Raw genomic sequence first — 16,138 nt, 5'->3', positions numbered from 1 at the left:
AATTAATATATAAATTCACACACACACACACACACACACACAAAAACGGGGGGGGGGAGAAGATATAACAACCACAATTACTTGAAGTTGATACGAGAAGCAAACAGAAAGGACATTGTTGGGGGGAGGGGGGAGGGAGGAGGGAGAAGGGAGGGAGGTTTTGGTGATGGGGAGCAATAATCAGCCACAGTGTATATCGACAAAATAAAATTTAAAAAAATAAATAAATAAAAATAACTTTTATAGTAATCAAACATATTTATTGATGAATGCCACAGACCCAAAGTATGTTATATGCTTACATACATCAGGTGAATTAATAATTTCGTAGAGTTTTAAATAGCCCATTTTAGGGTTAGGATACCAAAATTTAATGTATATTTAAAGATTCCATTTTGTCTCTCCTCTGCCCCCCACCCTCCACCAGAATTATATCCATGGAAGCAGCCAAGCCCAGTTTGTAGCTGAAACACACATCGTTCTTCTATTTAGTATCCTTTTTACAATAAGTCTTTGTTGCTCCATTTTAATTTGTCCATTTTTCACAGTCTAGTATTCTCTCTACAGCATTTGGTTGGAGCTGCTCTCTTTATGCAGGTCATAATATACTTTGGAAATCATATTGCTGTGTCATTCATCTTAGCCCAGTCAGCTAGACGACCAGAGACAAAACCTGGAGTCTAATAAAGCCAGGTTTATTGGTTTGTTGATGCAAGGAAGACTACACATCAGATGAACCATGGGACATCTTACCATAGAAAAGATAGATTTGTTATAAGATTTGGGAGAAGGGTGGAGTTTAGGTAAAATTTAAATAAACCATTATTTTGATAGGCTAAAAGCAAAGCAAGGCTGAGTATAAAGGGATTCTAGACTGTGAAGTGGACTTGGTGTTCTGTTTCCTTGGAAACTACAAAGTTGAGATAAATGTGGGATTTTCTCTTCAGAAAGTCTTTATTTGAAGCTCTGTACCTTGGTTGTAAATTGAGGCTACTTAGAAATTGTACTTGTAAATTGAGTGACTTAAATCGTCCAGGTAAGAATGAAATGTTTTATTCTTACTGGTATCGTTTTATACAGACTATGATTTTACAGAACAGTGCTCCTCAGTGAGTAAGAAAGCAATAGTTACTCAAAGACAGAGGTATTTTGACATTTTACAGCTTCAGCATGTCCTAGGGAGAAATATTATTTCCTGTGAGCTTTGCAGCTGCCTTACATGTGAGTTGTTCCATCCTCTTGAATGGCAGAGCAGATTTTTACTTTCTCAGCCCAAGCTAATTTTTACTTTCTGACATCTGAAAATGTATGCCTCTGTAAGTTGCAAGTATAGGTAAGTGTAACATCAGATAGGTAAGAGTCTAAATTTATAGTATTACAGAACAAAGTTTACCCACCTGAATATATGAGCAGTGACTCTATGGAACAAATCAACAAGGTGAACAAAGGTAATGTTCCTAGAGTTGTGCTTCTCAGCCAAGGTGTTTTGACATTGATATATGTACTAGAATCAGTTGTAGACCAGGCTGTTGGAGAGCCTGCCCAGTTTACTACTTGGTGGTAAAGTCATTTGCCCTGCCTTCTCATCTCAACAACTAGTTGACTTATTTTTTTTTAGTAGGCATGAAGCCTGAAGACTCAAAAATAAAGTTTCCATGTTGTTAAGAATTAATAGAATGAGACCACTACTAAGTAGTAGTTATGATTTTGGAAAACAATCACATATTTATCATTAGTTTAATACTGTACAATTTATTTATTTATTTATTTATTTTTAAGATGACCAGTAACGGGATCTTAACCCTTGGCTTGATGTTGTCAGCACCACACTCAGCCATAGAGCAAACCGGCCATCCCTGTATAGCGATCTGAACCCATGGCCTTGGTGTTATTAGCACCACACTCTCCCAAGTGAGCCACGGGCCGGCCCTAATATTGTACAGTTTAATGCATGATTAATAAAGTAAACTGTATAATGAGTTGCCTGATCTACTAAGTAACTTTTAAAATTACGTTTTGAACTTTTTTATTTGAAGTATTACATTCATGCAGAAAAATCCACAAATCATAAGTGTATATAGTCCGCTGAATTTTTAAAAAATGAACACACCTGTGTAACCAGCACCCAGATCAAGAAATAAAACTTTACCCACATCCCAAAGCATCCCCCTCTCATCACCCCTCCTGTTTGCTGTCTTCCTGCCCAAAGGTAACTGCTATCCTGGATTTTACCTTTTTTTTGTTGGTTTTTTTGACCGGTAAGGGGATCGCAACCCCGGCCCGGTGTGGTCTGCACCACGCTCAACCAGTGAGTGCACCGGCCCTCCCTATATAGGATCCGAACCTGTGGCCTTGGCGCTACCAGCGCCGCTCTCTCCTGAGTGAGCCATGGGGCCGGCCCTATTTTTGAACTTTACATATTTTTTAAATTAAGTAGCAGTATGGAAAAATATCACCCATAGTCTAAAACACTAATATTAAAAAACATGTTTATTTTTGCATATTCTCTTGCATTCTTTGCCCATGTGTATGTTTTATGGAGAGGGTATTCCTTCTTTCATAGTTATAGACATACTTTGCATGGATTTTGGTGTCTTAATATAAGCATTTTCTGTACTGTTGTATGGCCTTCATAGTTACAAAAATACATGAGGATTACAGAGAAATCTGAAAATACAGACAAGGAGAAAGAACAATAGTCATTCTTAATGTTTATAATAATGGATATAATTCAGTTATTTTCCTATTATTGAATATTACAAAGAATGTTTTCTAGGAGATAAAAAATAATTTGGCATATCTCCAAATTCCCATAACTAAGATTCCAAACAAAGTGTACGAAACTGTTGCTCTTGATGTGATGTCTAAATTGTTTTCCAGAAGGGTTTTGCTGCCAGAAATGTATATGTGCACTGGTATCCCTGGCAAGTCCTAACCATCATCATGTATTCTCATTTTTTTAAACTGCTAATTCAACAGGCAAAGATATTATACATCACTGTTTAAATCTACCTTGGACAATTATAATCAAAGTAATTTAAACATTTTTCAATGGTTTTGTAATTTATGCTTTATTTTATGCAAATGTCTTTGCCTTTGTCATATATAATGTACTTTAATTCTGCGAGCTCTTGTAATAGCCTAGTTCTTTTTGTTTGTTTGTTTGTTTGTTTGTTTTGTCTTTTTCGTGACCGACACTCAGCCAGTGAGTGCACCTGTCATTCCTATATAGGATCCGAACCCGCGGCGGGAGCGTCGCTGCGCTCCCAGCACCGCGCGCTCCCAGCGCCGCACTCTCCCGAGGGCGCCACGGGCTCGGCCCAATAGCCTAGTTCTTGTACGTTGTGGAATACCACCTCCTCTATTTTCTGTTCAGTTCTCCCAGAGTAACATTTACTCCTAATTATGTAATTATATATTTATTTTATTGTTTGTATCCCCAACTAGAGTATAAACTCGTCTGTCCGTGGAAGGGTCTAATGTTTCATTCAAGTTTGTAACTCCAACAATTAGTGGTGCCTGCCATATAGTAGGCAGTGTTAGTAAAAATTCAAAGAATCAAAAATGAAATGAAACAATACATGTAGAAGTGCATGATAGCTCTTGACAGCTGAGAATAGCACACAGAGACCTTGGGGTATATAGCAAAATGGAAAGCTCTTTCAAAGCAAAAGCATATAGGCCATGATACAAAGACAAACAGTCCCCAAAACAAAAGTCTCAACCATTAATCAGAGGGTACCCAGGAACCAAGGCCTATAGAAATGTTCAGTCTTTGTACAAATCTGGATATAAAGAAGCTAAGTAAGAATTTAAAAATTGCTGGAAAAGAGACTTGGCTGAGCAACTAAAAACATGATGAATGGGCATCATCCCTAACAAGAGGCTATTGAAGAGAGAGTGCAAGATGCTAATGAAGGGATGAATAGTCAAATTATAGAGGCAATTATAAATTCAGACCTCATCTGAACACCTATTTTTCCTTTTCTGCTTAATTATACCCACATGCAGTAGTATACAATGTGCATGTGTGTATGCATAATTAATTTGGGAATTTTTTACTACTGTTAGTATTCACTGAACTGCAGGATGAATCTCTTTTTTCTACTAGAATTCATTCTATTTGCTTTAAAATTCAACTTTTCTTATTTTAACATTCAACCATGCCATGGATAACCTGTTTATAAGGGTAGTTCCATTTTGTATTTGTTTAGCTCCTGTTATTAAGCTGAATAAAAGCAAGGTCACAGCACATGTGGGATTATCCTTTTTTATTAGAATAGGATAAAATTAGGTAGCTTAGTAATATGTAACTTGTGTTTTAAAGGTTAATTGTTGAATTTCTGGAAACATTTTTGAGAAATTATTTTTCAAATAAAAATTAGTTACTATTCTGTATAAATGGTACATATTTCAAGTGTGTTCTTTTAGAAGTGTTGAAATATTATTCAGAATGGCTATTTAATATTTTTAAATGTGTATGGGTCCACAGCAATAGCTGAATGCTCAGGCAGGTTATTTCAAAGTTCAATTTCAGGAAAACTCATATTTCATCTATAAGTAAAAGTTGTTTTAAATATTAATTTTCTTTGCACAAATGAAGTAATCTTCCAACCTTAATTTTTTTATTATATCTTCATAGTAAACAATTTTTACACTGTATAGTAGATACAAGATTACTTATTTAATTTTTTTGTAATTAAGAATTCAAGGTTTATATATTTATTCATTTTAATTTTCTTCATGAGAAACTAGGACTAGTAAAGTAGTATGCCTTTTGTATCTATGTGAATTTCTCCTTAAACAATTTTTCTTAGATGGCGGGGTTACTTTAGGGATGGTGCTTTTATGTGAAGCTGCTACTTCTGACATGGATATTGGAAAGCGAAAGAGTAAGTCCCGTCGTATGCCAAAATGTAACAGTTTTGTCTTTAGTACAGAAAAAAGAATGATCTCTTAATCACTTTTTTCCCCTTAGTTATAAGATGTTATTTTATTCCTTTACTATTATGAAGTTAATACATGCTTATTATAGAAAATGTGGAAAACAGGAGTGTGAAACATTTGGGGGGAGATTCACCCATTATTCTACTGCTGAAATCTAATAATTTTAACACTATGTATTTTCTTCCATTCGTAAAGACATTATTTAAATTGTGTGTATAAAATTTTGAATCTTATACCCCCTTTTAAAACTGGAGTTAAATAATTAACTAATAAATATTTTCCTATACATAATTTTAAATTTGTACTCTACACTGTAATTTAACTGTTCTGATTTTCTTAAACGTTCAGTTTTTTTCTGACCTTCATTTTAATAAATACTTCTTTAGTGACTGTCATGATACGTTAAACTACATCCTTTTGTCATATTACAGTTGACCCTTGAGCAACACAGGGGGTTCACTTAATATGCAGATTTTTTTTCAATAAATACTGTACAGTACTGTAAATGTATTTTCTTAACATTTTCTTTTCTCTATATTACTTTATTATAAGAATACAGTATGTGATGCATATATAAAATATGTGTTAATCAGCTATGTTATTGGTAAGGCTTCCAGTCAACAGTAGGCTATTGTTGTTAAGTTTTGGGAGAGTCAGAAGTTATTTGAGGATTTTTGACTATGCAGGGGGTTGTCAGCCCTCTGCCCCATGTTGTTCAAGGGTCAGCTGTATTTCCTTAAGGTAGATTTCTAGAAGTAGAATAACTGTGTGGTCCTGAGTCTGAGTGTTTTCAGTTCTTCTGATGTTTCAAACTGATAATGCCAAATTCTTCCCCCAAAAGTTTTAATAATTTAGATTCCTACTAGTAGTATTTGAGAATGCTTGTTACACTATAATCTTATCAGCGTTAGAGAATCTCATTTAAAAATATATGTGTGTATATATAAGGAATATCCAAAAAGTTCGTGGACAGATTCGTACCATCTTTTAATTCTATTTTTCCATGAACTTTTTGAAGTACCCTCACATTTGCTAATCAGATAAAGGGATACTTTAAAAACTTTGTGGAAAAATAGAATTAAAAAATGTTATGAATCTTTCCATGAACTTTTTGAAGTACCTTTGTATTTTCTACTTCTTTGATTATTATGAGGTTGAATATTTTTCTAAATGTTCATTAGTCATTTGTGTTTATTTGTGTTTTTCCTTCTGTAAATTGTCTTTTTGCCATTTATTAGAGTCTTAGTCCTTTTCCTATTGGTTTGCATGGATATTTTATATATTAGAATACTCACACATTGTTATTTGTTGCAGAGAGAGGCTAGCAATGTACTTTGATTTTATTTACGTGAAATAAGTATGTCAGGGTTCTCCTTTTATGGTTAAAGAGTTAAATATTGTCAAAATGAACCTACCTAAATAAAGTCTAATATTTTTGTCTTTTAGACAAAAAACTTCAAAAAAGAAAAAAACCAAAACTTTTGTCTTCTAGAAAAAAGATGAAGACATTAGATTTCAAAGTTGGGAACTAAAATGAATTTTTATATGTTAGAAAAAGTAACATGTATCCACTTTTTATCCAGTTGATATACATTCTTTCATTAGCTGACAAAAAAAAAAATTTCCCGTTCCAGTCTTCATTATTAGGAAAAGGCCATCTAAGTACACTGCTTGTATGAACTTAAATTGTAAAACATTTTGATGACATATATTAAAACTCACAATTTGATCTACTTCTAAGATTCTAACCTAATGAAATGATCACTAATAAAAATAATAAACATTTCTTTAGCATGTACCAGGAGCTACTCTTAAGTACTTTTAGATATGTGGAAAAAAAGAGTAGAATACAAACATACAGAGTGGTGCTATGTATGTACATATATACATACATTTTCTTAGGGGAAAAAAAGACTAACTTTTCTACACTGAGCATGTGTTAATACTCAGGAAAATATTGTGTAAAATTTGCATTTTAGCCCCTTATCATATTGCCTAAAAATTAGAAAAGGAAAAAGAGTTGTTTAAGTATAACAAAACTAAAAGTTGTTTTTAATATCCATCACTAAGTATGTTTCACTAGAGCTCCTATTGCTGTCGCACACGTTTTCCCACATCCCTGTCTCTGTGCTTCTTAGCTAGTCTTAGTCCAGGGACTCAGAGCCTCAAGTCATGGGAATTCAGACTTAAGCATTGTGGGGTCAATTTCTGGAGTTCAGGTCAGTATCTGCTATGTGAACCAGAGCATGTGGAATTAGTGGAGAGAGCCATGAATTTAGGGCTAGGAATCAGGTTTCTTCCTCATTATTCAAATAAGAATCCATGTTGAATGAGTTCTTCGTACAAGGCTGTGTAATTACCTATGCATGAATAAAGTACTTTCAAGTGAGGCTATCACAATGATGTTATCAGATGTCTTTAAGTTAATATTTATCAATATACAAGAAGGCCACTTTTAAGGGTTTAAAAGAAGTTTAATAAATGAGTGGGTGATTTTCTTGTTAGTAAGACAGTGTTTCTAACACTAAATTCTTAAATGTGATGGCATTACAGGAATTCATTATTTCATACAGTTGAATTGCATGAGTAAGTCTAGTCACTCTATTATATTGTAATGGAGCAAGTTAAAGAGAAGGCAGACTCCTAACAAAAAAATGGGGATGAAAATTGTTGGAAAGTTGAGATTTATCAATAAATTATAGCTCTTCATTTTTACTCTTTGGAAATGTAGACTAAGATTTATGCCCTGGTTATTTAGTATGCTCAACATTCTCATTTTACTCTTCTTTTGTTTTTTCTTTAGTAATGTGTGTGGCTGGTATTGGACTTGTTGTATTATTCTTCAGTTGGATGCTCTCTATTTTCAGATCTAAATATCATGGATATCCATATAGGTATGACTCTTACTTTTGATTTATGTAGTGATTACCTATACTTACAATGATTAAAGTTGATGTTGCTTTATAATATTTTCTTTTCTTGCTTTGCTTTCAAACTGTTCTAGCTTCTAAAGGAGATAGGCTTTATTTAGATATGTTAAATATAAAAATTAATTTAAGATAATTATGGTATAATGGACAGTATTTGTATGTGATTTCTTTTCTTTCTTTTTTTTTTTTTTTAATTTTTTTTTTCCAATTTTTTTTTTTTGTGTGTGTGTGTGTGTGTGTGTGTGAGACCGGCCGCACCGAGCGCACGGGCCATCCCTATATAGGATCCAAACCCACGGTGGGAGCGCTGCAGCGCTCCCAGCACCGCACTCTCCCGAGTGCGCCAGGGGGTCGGCCCATATGTGATTTCTTTTCTCAGGAACATCTTTCAGGGTTATTCTGACATCACCTAATTTAATCTAGAAATCTGTAATAACACATAATGATTAGAATATTTACACCATGTATTGGTCCATCTTGTGATGCTATAACAGAATACCTGAGGCTGGGTAATTTATAAAGAACAGAGGTTTATATGGCTTACAGCTGCATCTGGCTAGGGCCTTAGGCTGCTTGTACTCATGGTGGGAAGTGGCAGGCAGCCAGCGAATACAAATGGAGTACAAGAGGAAAAGAGAGAGAGAGAGTCTGTTAGACAACCAGCTATGGCAGGAACTAATAGAGTGAGAACTCACTACCCACAACCCCCTGGGAGAGCATTAATCCATTCATGAGGGATCCACCCCCATGACTCAAACAGCTTCCAACACTGCCACATTGGGGATTAGATTTCCACATGAGTTCTGGGACGACAAAAATCCAAATTCCATCACACCGTATCTATTTACACAGTTCCTTGTCTGCATACTATACTTCCTATTGAGGAAAAACTGATTTTTTAATGATTTTTAAAACTTTTCACCTCCACTTTTCAAGGTTGTTTAGATGGTATAAACAGAACATTTGATTAGAATCCACTTTGCAGAGAGTATAAGAAAGAGTGTTTAAGGTCTGATCAGCTTGAAATGTTTATAGATGCCCAAGGTTCACAGAGGAAATTGTTCTCCTGGTGTAGGTTCTTGATTTCACTCTGTTAGTAGACCAGAGAAATGTACCTACACTATGGGGGATGTTCTAAGTTAGTTTCATAATCTGAGTGTCAGTTAATATAATTCCTATTCGTTAATACAACTTTGTCCCTTTTGTATAAAGGATTATGAACACTAAAGGTAAAATATATCAGCTGGTATTTTTGAGAGACAAATTTATTCTTCATGTTATTTTTAACGCAAGATTTTAGTAGATAATTTTGAACAGCTTCCTAGTTGATTCATTATATTGTGGCATTGCTAAATGCCTTTTGATCAGTGAACAATATAAATAAATCTTCTTTTGCATTTTTCTTTTTTCTTGTGAACTTTTTAAGACAGAAATCTCCTAGAACCTTGATTCTTGATTTATAATCTTCCAACTTTATACTTTTATTCTTCTGTATATCTGTTTTTTAAGATAATTTCTCCTCGTAGAATACTAACTGGGATTCAGGGGTAATTTTTCTGGGACTTCTGTTAATTATTCGATCACCAGGATTGATTCGATTATTAATTAGTGTCTCTATATTAAGGAGATATTTTAATTTGTGATTGTCTATTTCTTTTTATCATAAGACTACCTGGTCTCTCAGTGTTTCTCTTTTTGTTATTGATACTCCAAGATTATCATACATGTACCAAAATGCTCTTTGATCTGTTAGTCAAGATCCTACAAATTTATTAGAAGTGATGTGTACTTTTCTTTCAGAGACTAATAGATTGGTATATATTTTTGTTTCAGCTTTCTGATGAGTTAAAAAGGATCCCAGAGATATGTAGACACTGGAATAATGGAAATTGAAAAGCAAAAAACATGTATTTGAAAGAAAAATGCAACTTGTGTATTTTGTATTACCTCTTTTTTTCATGTGATTTAAATAGTTAGTCATTTAACCAAAGAAGATGTGTAGTGCCTTAACAAGCAATTGCCTGTCAGAATCATGAGGTATTTGGAAATGACTTACCTCTTAACCTTCCTTTCTCAGTGAACTTTATGGAACATTTAATTTAATAGAATTAAGTATATTATAAAAATTTTAAAACTACTACTTTGTTTTAATTAGAACAAAACTCAGAATTGCTTCAGTTAACTTTTGGTCATCTGATTTCATATTGTTTTATCCAAAGATGGAGAAAGAAAGTCCTGACCAGGTGTTCACACGTATGCCTATTACAGATACCTTCATCAGGAATTCATTCTTACCTTTTCCATCTTTGCATGGATGTGTATACTTTACACATCTTTCCTTTTGGGCAGAGGGATCATGTGTACTATGTGGTCTTCTGAATATGGGATACAATTTTTCAGAGTATACGTCTAGCCTTTAGAAAGACTAGTCAGTCTTTTTCCTCCTGCATCTTTTCTACTGAAATACAGTGCTATCTATGCTTCTTGATAACTATAGACATTAAAAAGTATCTCTAAATACAGGATTATGATTTCTGCATGAGTATGGTGTTAACTACCTTGTATTTGGAAAGATTGCAGATTCATTTTATCTCCTTAGTTTTCTTTTATTTAGGATGGCTCATCTCTAATAAAAATATGGCTTAATGCTAAAATCAGTGTAACTTATAAATGGTCAAAAATGTTTCTGCAAATTAGAGATTGTCCCTTATTTCTTTTGTGCCTAAGAGAAAAATAGGCTCAGTTGTGTTTAGGAAAAGGACTTCCTTAGAATGAGAAAAGAAAATCATGAAATATTGAGTTGTTGCTGATGTACAGAAATTGTTTCTTAAAAGCTGTTCTGTTTTAAAAGCTGTTATTTTAGCCTTTATTCTCTCCCTTTAAGTGGAGAAACAAGTAAAAATTTGAAACGGTCTTGTTTGAATTATTTTTTTCTATCAGAAATAACCATATGTGCTAACCAAATTTCTGTGAAGAATGTTTTCATGGTTATCATTACATCTAACTATAACCTCCCTCATAGTTATGAGGAGTAACCTGAAATGCCACTATTACGGAAGTACAAGAATTATAATTGTCAAAAGAAAATTTTTTTTTCTTTCTTTTTAAAAATTTTGTTTGTTTGTTTGATTGATTTTTTATTTGAAAAAAAATTTAAAGAAATCTTAGAAGTACTACATTAAAAAGATACTGTGACTGCCTCTTGCTGTTTACCACCTAATAACCCTCACATGTGGTATAGGGAAGTCTTACAGGTTTGCGGGAGATGGATGCAGTTGCCTCAGAAGAAATGTTTTATGTGGGTTTTTGTTTTTATTTTTTGTTAGATTTGGTGGGGGATGGGATATAGCTGACATTTTTTAACTCTTTAATGGAGCCACTTTTTGTTAATTACTGCCCTGTAAATTGTGTAATTCTAGATTCCTTATCTGCTGTTGTTGTACTTGTCTCAGGCCAAATAAACTTATGCTGTGGTTTTTACAAGACTTGTATGAAGATGCCCTGATATGTACAGATTGACCAGGGGACTACTACTGCCATGTAATCTGTATAGATCCAGATAATTTGCCATGAGCATTCAAAGAATGACAGTTTTTTGTATTTGTCTTGTCTCCCTTTAAGAGCACACTCATCTTCTGTAAGGAGAAAGGTAGCATTCTGGCTAAAATGTGTGGAAAGCAGAATTACTACACTTAAAATGCTGTTACTTTAGGGGAAATTTTGCAATTAGCTTTTTATCTGAAGTGCCTTAAGTAGACTCTTAATTTACTTTTCTAGTAACGGTTTAAATATCCTTTGTTATGCATTTTTAACACACCATTCAAAACAACGCATTATAGTGGCAAAGATAACTAAATGTCTGGCTGTTTGCTTTTTGACCATATCAATAAATTTTTACAATCTAAATTCTGAGTTTTTGATTACTGTCTAAAGAAGGGTGAATTTAAAACACTAAACTAGAACTGTAAAATTAGGATATTCCATTTTGAAGTTATAATTAAATTTCTTATGGTCCTAATGACAGTTTGATAGAACAAATCCCTTAAGTATTTCTATGTTGAGATACATTTTTTTCAGGAATTCATATGTGGTATTTCATTAATGTTGTCACCCATTAGATTAGTCAAAACAGAGAGCACAAGTAGATGAATGGCTGTTGTCAATGATTGATTTACCTTTTGTCCTAATCAATGGACACTCCTTGACTAGGTAATTCCCTTTTGGTAATAAAAAATTGATTTTAAACAGTTACCCTTGCAGATTATCAAGTTATATGAGACTGGACAACAGTACATTTGTGAATATGGAGTAGAAACATTGGACAGGAAGTAAAGAGATCGGGTTTTTAGTCCTTCCTCTATTTCTGTCTAGCTATGTGACCATAGGCAAGTCACTTGAACCTCTCTGGACCTATTTATCCTAAGAATGTGTTAGGCTAAACCACTTCAGTGTTTTTCCTGCTGTATTGTTCTATTATGCAAAATATTAAAGATGTATTTAAATTTTGAATAGATATCATTTGTGATATCCAGATTTGGTGTTAAATTAAATCAATTGAAATGTAGGGTGTTCTGTAGTCAGATTTCTGAAGAACCTATGAAATGCTAGTGGAGGCCATTATAACTACAAATTTTAATAATATGCATTGAAACATTACCAGTATTTAATATCAGAACTTGAGATAAATGGGTTCTACCCAATTTTGAGCAAGGGTGAGATCAACAACTGTAATAGTATGCTGATATTATAGAAAGTCAATGCTAAAGGGACCTTAGATACCCTTTAAATCAACCCCTTCATTTTGGGTCTGCTGAAGAAAATCTGCCCTAGAGGAGTAAAGCAATTTACTAAAGGTTATTTTCCAAAGAAAGGCCTACAAGTTTCCTGTTTTGCCACAAATTCCCTATGGATTACATTTCACTTGTAGTTTTCCTAGAGACGTGGAAACCACAGTCCTTTTTGATTGCTTCCTGACATCTAGATGGCTGGGACAAGAGTCCTAATGAGGGAGGCAATTCCCTAGAGAAGTTGATGCAGTCTTCCTAAAGGGAGGAATTTTGATCAACTCTCTTTAATCTGTGGAAGTAGAACTTAGGTGGGAGATGGACTATTCAGAAGGGAGGCAGGAACAATAGCTTAGAGTTTACTCTTCAGAGCTTTGTATACATCCTTTAATTTGTGTGTTCCCAACCTTTCCTGTGCATAATTAGGTAGTTAAAAAAAAAATACCAATGCTTGTTACTAATCATAAGGGAAATGCAAATCAAAAACACAAAGAGATGACACCTCATACCCATTAGGGTGGTGTATTAGGGTTCTCCAGAGAAACAGAATCAATAGGATGTTATAAGTATATGAGAAGGGATTTATTAGGGAAATTAGCTTACGTAATTTTGTGAAGGGAAGTCCCACAATAGGCCGTCTGCAAACTGGATGGCTCAGTCCAAGTCAAAAGGCCTCAAAACTAGAGAAGCCGATGGTGTCCTTGGTATAAGTCCTGGAACCCAAAAGCTGATGAGTCTCGAGCTCTGATGTCCATGGACAGGAGAGAAGAGTGTATCCCAGCTCCAGCGGATAGAGAGAGCGCTTCATCTTTTTTTCTCCACTTTTTGTTCTCTCTAGGCCCCCAGCAGATTGGAGGCATCCCACACATATTGAGGGCAGATCTTTCTCACCCAGTCCACTCAGGCTCTCATGCTAATTTGTTCTGGAAACACCCTCATTGACACACCTAAAAAGATAGCTTTACCAGGTTTCTCAACATTCCTTAGTCTAATCAAGTTGACACCTACAATTAACCTTCACAAATGGCTACTTTCAAAAAATAAGTGGTGGCAAGGATGTGGAAAAATTAGAACAACTGCACACTGTTGGTGGGAATGTAAAAATAAAGCAGTCACTATAGAAAACAGTATGAAGGTACCTAAAAAATTTTAAAATAGAATTACTATATAATCCAGCAATTCCACTTCTCAGTATAGTATGTACCCCAAAGAATTGAAAACGGACTTAAAGAGATATTTGTACAACCACATGCATTGCATCATTCACAATAGCCGAAAGGTAGAAGCAACCCAAGTGTCTTGTCAACAGATGAATGGATAAACAAAATGTGGATATACATACAATGCAACATTATTCAGCTTTAAAAAGGAAGAAGTTCTGACACATGCTACCACATGGATGAACCTTGAGGACATGATGCTAAGTGAAATAAGCCAGTCACAAAAAGACAAATTACTGTATGATTCTATTTTTATGAGGTACCTAGAGTGGTCAAATCTATGACAGAAAGTAGAAGGGCAGTTTCCAGAAGCTGGGGAGAAGGGGTAATAAGGAGTTGTTTAATGGGTACAGAGTTTTAGTTTTGCAGGATGAAAAGAGTTCTGGAAATTGGTCACACAACAATGTGAATGTACTTAACACTACTGAGCTGTACACTTAAAAATGGCTAAAATGATAAATTTTAAGTGTATTTTACCATAGTTTAAAAAAAAAATTTTAAATGTCAATGCCTGAGCCCCAAACCTAGGGCACATCCCCAGTGACACTACTTTGTATTTGATCTTTCATGTAGGTCCTAAAAGTATGAGTACAGCTGGATAGAATATGACTCATGGTAGAAATGTTGAGAGATGGTCTTCAGGCTTTTTTGGGTGATAGTTTAAGGACATTCAGCTAAACCCAGCCTGCAGAATCAATGATGATTAGTATATTCCAATGAGTGCTTCATAAATAATGACTTCCAGCTAGAAAATTAAGATGCTGGCTTCACCCAATATCCAGGCTCAGAAATGGTCCATTTGGTCTGAACCTTCCAGCTTATAGTACCTGGCCATGGCTCTGTGGTCAGCAGATATAGCTACAGAATTTAGGGTCTGCAGTTCTTTTTATGTTCTTTCAATGAAATTAATGAAATGTTTTTCACCCCTTCAGATACAGCTCAAACATGTTAACTCCTGGGAAGCTTTTCCTGACTTCCCAGTTTGGGTTCCGTACCCTTCCTCTGTTCTTCATTACATGTTGATCTGTTACTCTACCTTGTAATTGTCCTTTCCCTCATGAAACCTTAAATTCCTTGAGAATAGGGGTGTTGTCTTACTCATCTTTGTGTGCTGGTTTTCTAACATGCCTGCATAGTACATGCTCAGTACATTTTCACCGACTGAATGAAGAAGAAAAAAGATCTTTACTCTCAAGTTGCTTACTGTCTTGTAGTGGAGATAAACATGTAAACAAATGAAATCCTGTGCACTAGTGGAAAATGTGTTATATTGTGATCACTTTCTTGGAATAGGAGGGGAAGAAGCCTTCTGTAACAGGGATTGAAATTTTAAGGGATGATTAGTTCACAAGAGAGATTTTTATAAAGTGCTAAAATGCCAAAATAAGTATTTTTATTGGTATAATATCATTTCAGTACTTAAAAATCTGAAATCTGAGTCATTTACATCCTGAGTCATGCCCAGAGTTACATGGAATTTGAAAATTTCTACTTGAACATAGATGCACTAGTTTAAAAGTATTGTTACCATTCTTATCCCTTTTCCTATTTCTTCTAATTATTCCAAGGTATCTTGTTTTAATTACCAATCCCCAAGTTATTAGTGACTCTGAACATTTTTTCTTATATTTATTAGTCACTGTATGTCCCTTAGAACCAATTTGGACCCCATCAAATTCCAAAGATCTCCTATGGAGTCTTGTTCAAACTGAGGTGGGGAAACCTTAGGGAAAGAGACAGAGCAGATAGTAGGGTGATTTGGGGAGAAGAAAAAAGAGGGGGAATCAGGTTTCCAGGAACAATTCCAAGACTCCTGAAAACCCAACTGCTTTTCTTCCTTCAGGGTTAGATTTCCTCCTCTTCCCTTTTTTTTCCTCCAAGGCCAAATTCATTCTCACAAGGACTGACTACTCCTCACCTCTTTTAATCAAGATTTTCTTCCTTAGTTATTGTACGTGGAAAGACACAAGCCAGAAGTACAAAGCATCTTTAATCCTGGTTCCTGTCCCTCTTTCAGGTTAACAGATATGAATACAACATATAGATGACTATGTCAACTGTATCTTAGATTTTTATAAAACAGCAGTGTTTTGGTAATATGCAAAATAAATACTAAAATAACAGTATTATCATTTTGCTATGGTATCAAACATACTAGATTCAATTCCCAACAGCTTAGCAGAAAAATGGAAGGTAGAATTCCCTGATGACTAGCTAGTTAGATTTGTCAAATATTCATTAAGTATTAGAATTAGTA

General features: G+C 34.5%; 1 protein-coding gene across 1 annotated transcript in view; it reads left to right on the top strand.

Moving 5' to 3' along the window:
- Positions 1–11,783, top strand: part of MAGT1 (magnesium transporter 1) — a 33,958-nt gene extending 22,175 nt beyond the window's left edge. Inside the window, exons 7-10 of the mRNA XM_063083096.1 lie at positions 428–491; positions 4,818–4,892; positions 7,751–7,841; positions 9,711–11,783. Of these exons, the coding sequence (XP_062939166.1) occupies positions 428–491; positions 4,818–4,892; positions 7,751–7,841; positions 9,711–9,726 (246 nt within the window). The 3' untranslated portion in view covers positions 9,727–11,783. The remainder of the gene's footprint in view (positions 1–427; positions 492–4,817; positions 4,893–7,750; positions 7,842–9,710) is intronic.
- Positions 11,784–16,138: the final 4,355 nt, after the last annotated feature.

Source organism: Cynocephalus volans, chromosome X (assembly GCF_027409185.1).
Source record: "Cynocephalus volans isolate mCynVol1 chromosome X, mCynVol1.pri, whole genome shotgun sequence".
Lineage (NCBI taxonomy): Eukaryota > Metazoa > Chordata > Mammalia > Dermoptera > Cynocephalidae > Cynocephalus > Cynocephalus volans.
The sequence above is the reverse complement of the archived record's forward strand: the minus strand, read 5'-3'. Positions and strand labels throughout refer to the sequence as shown.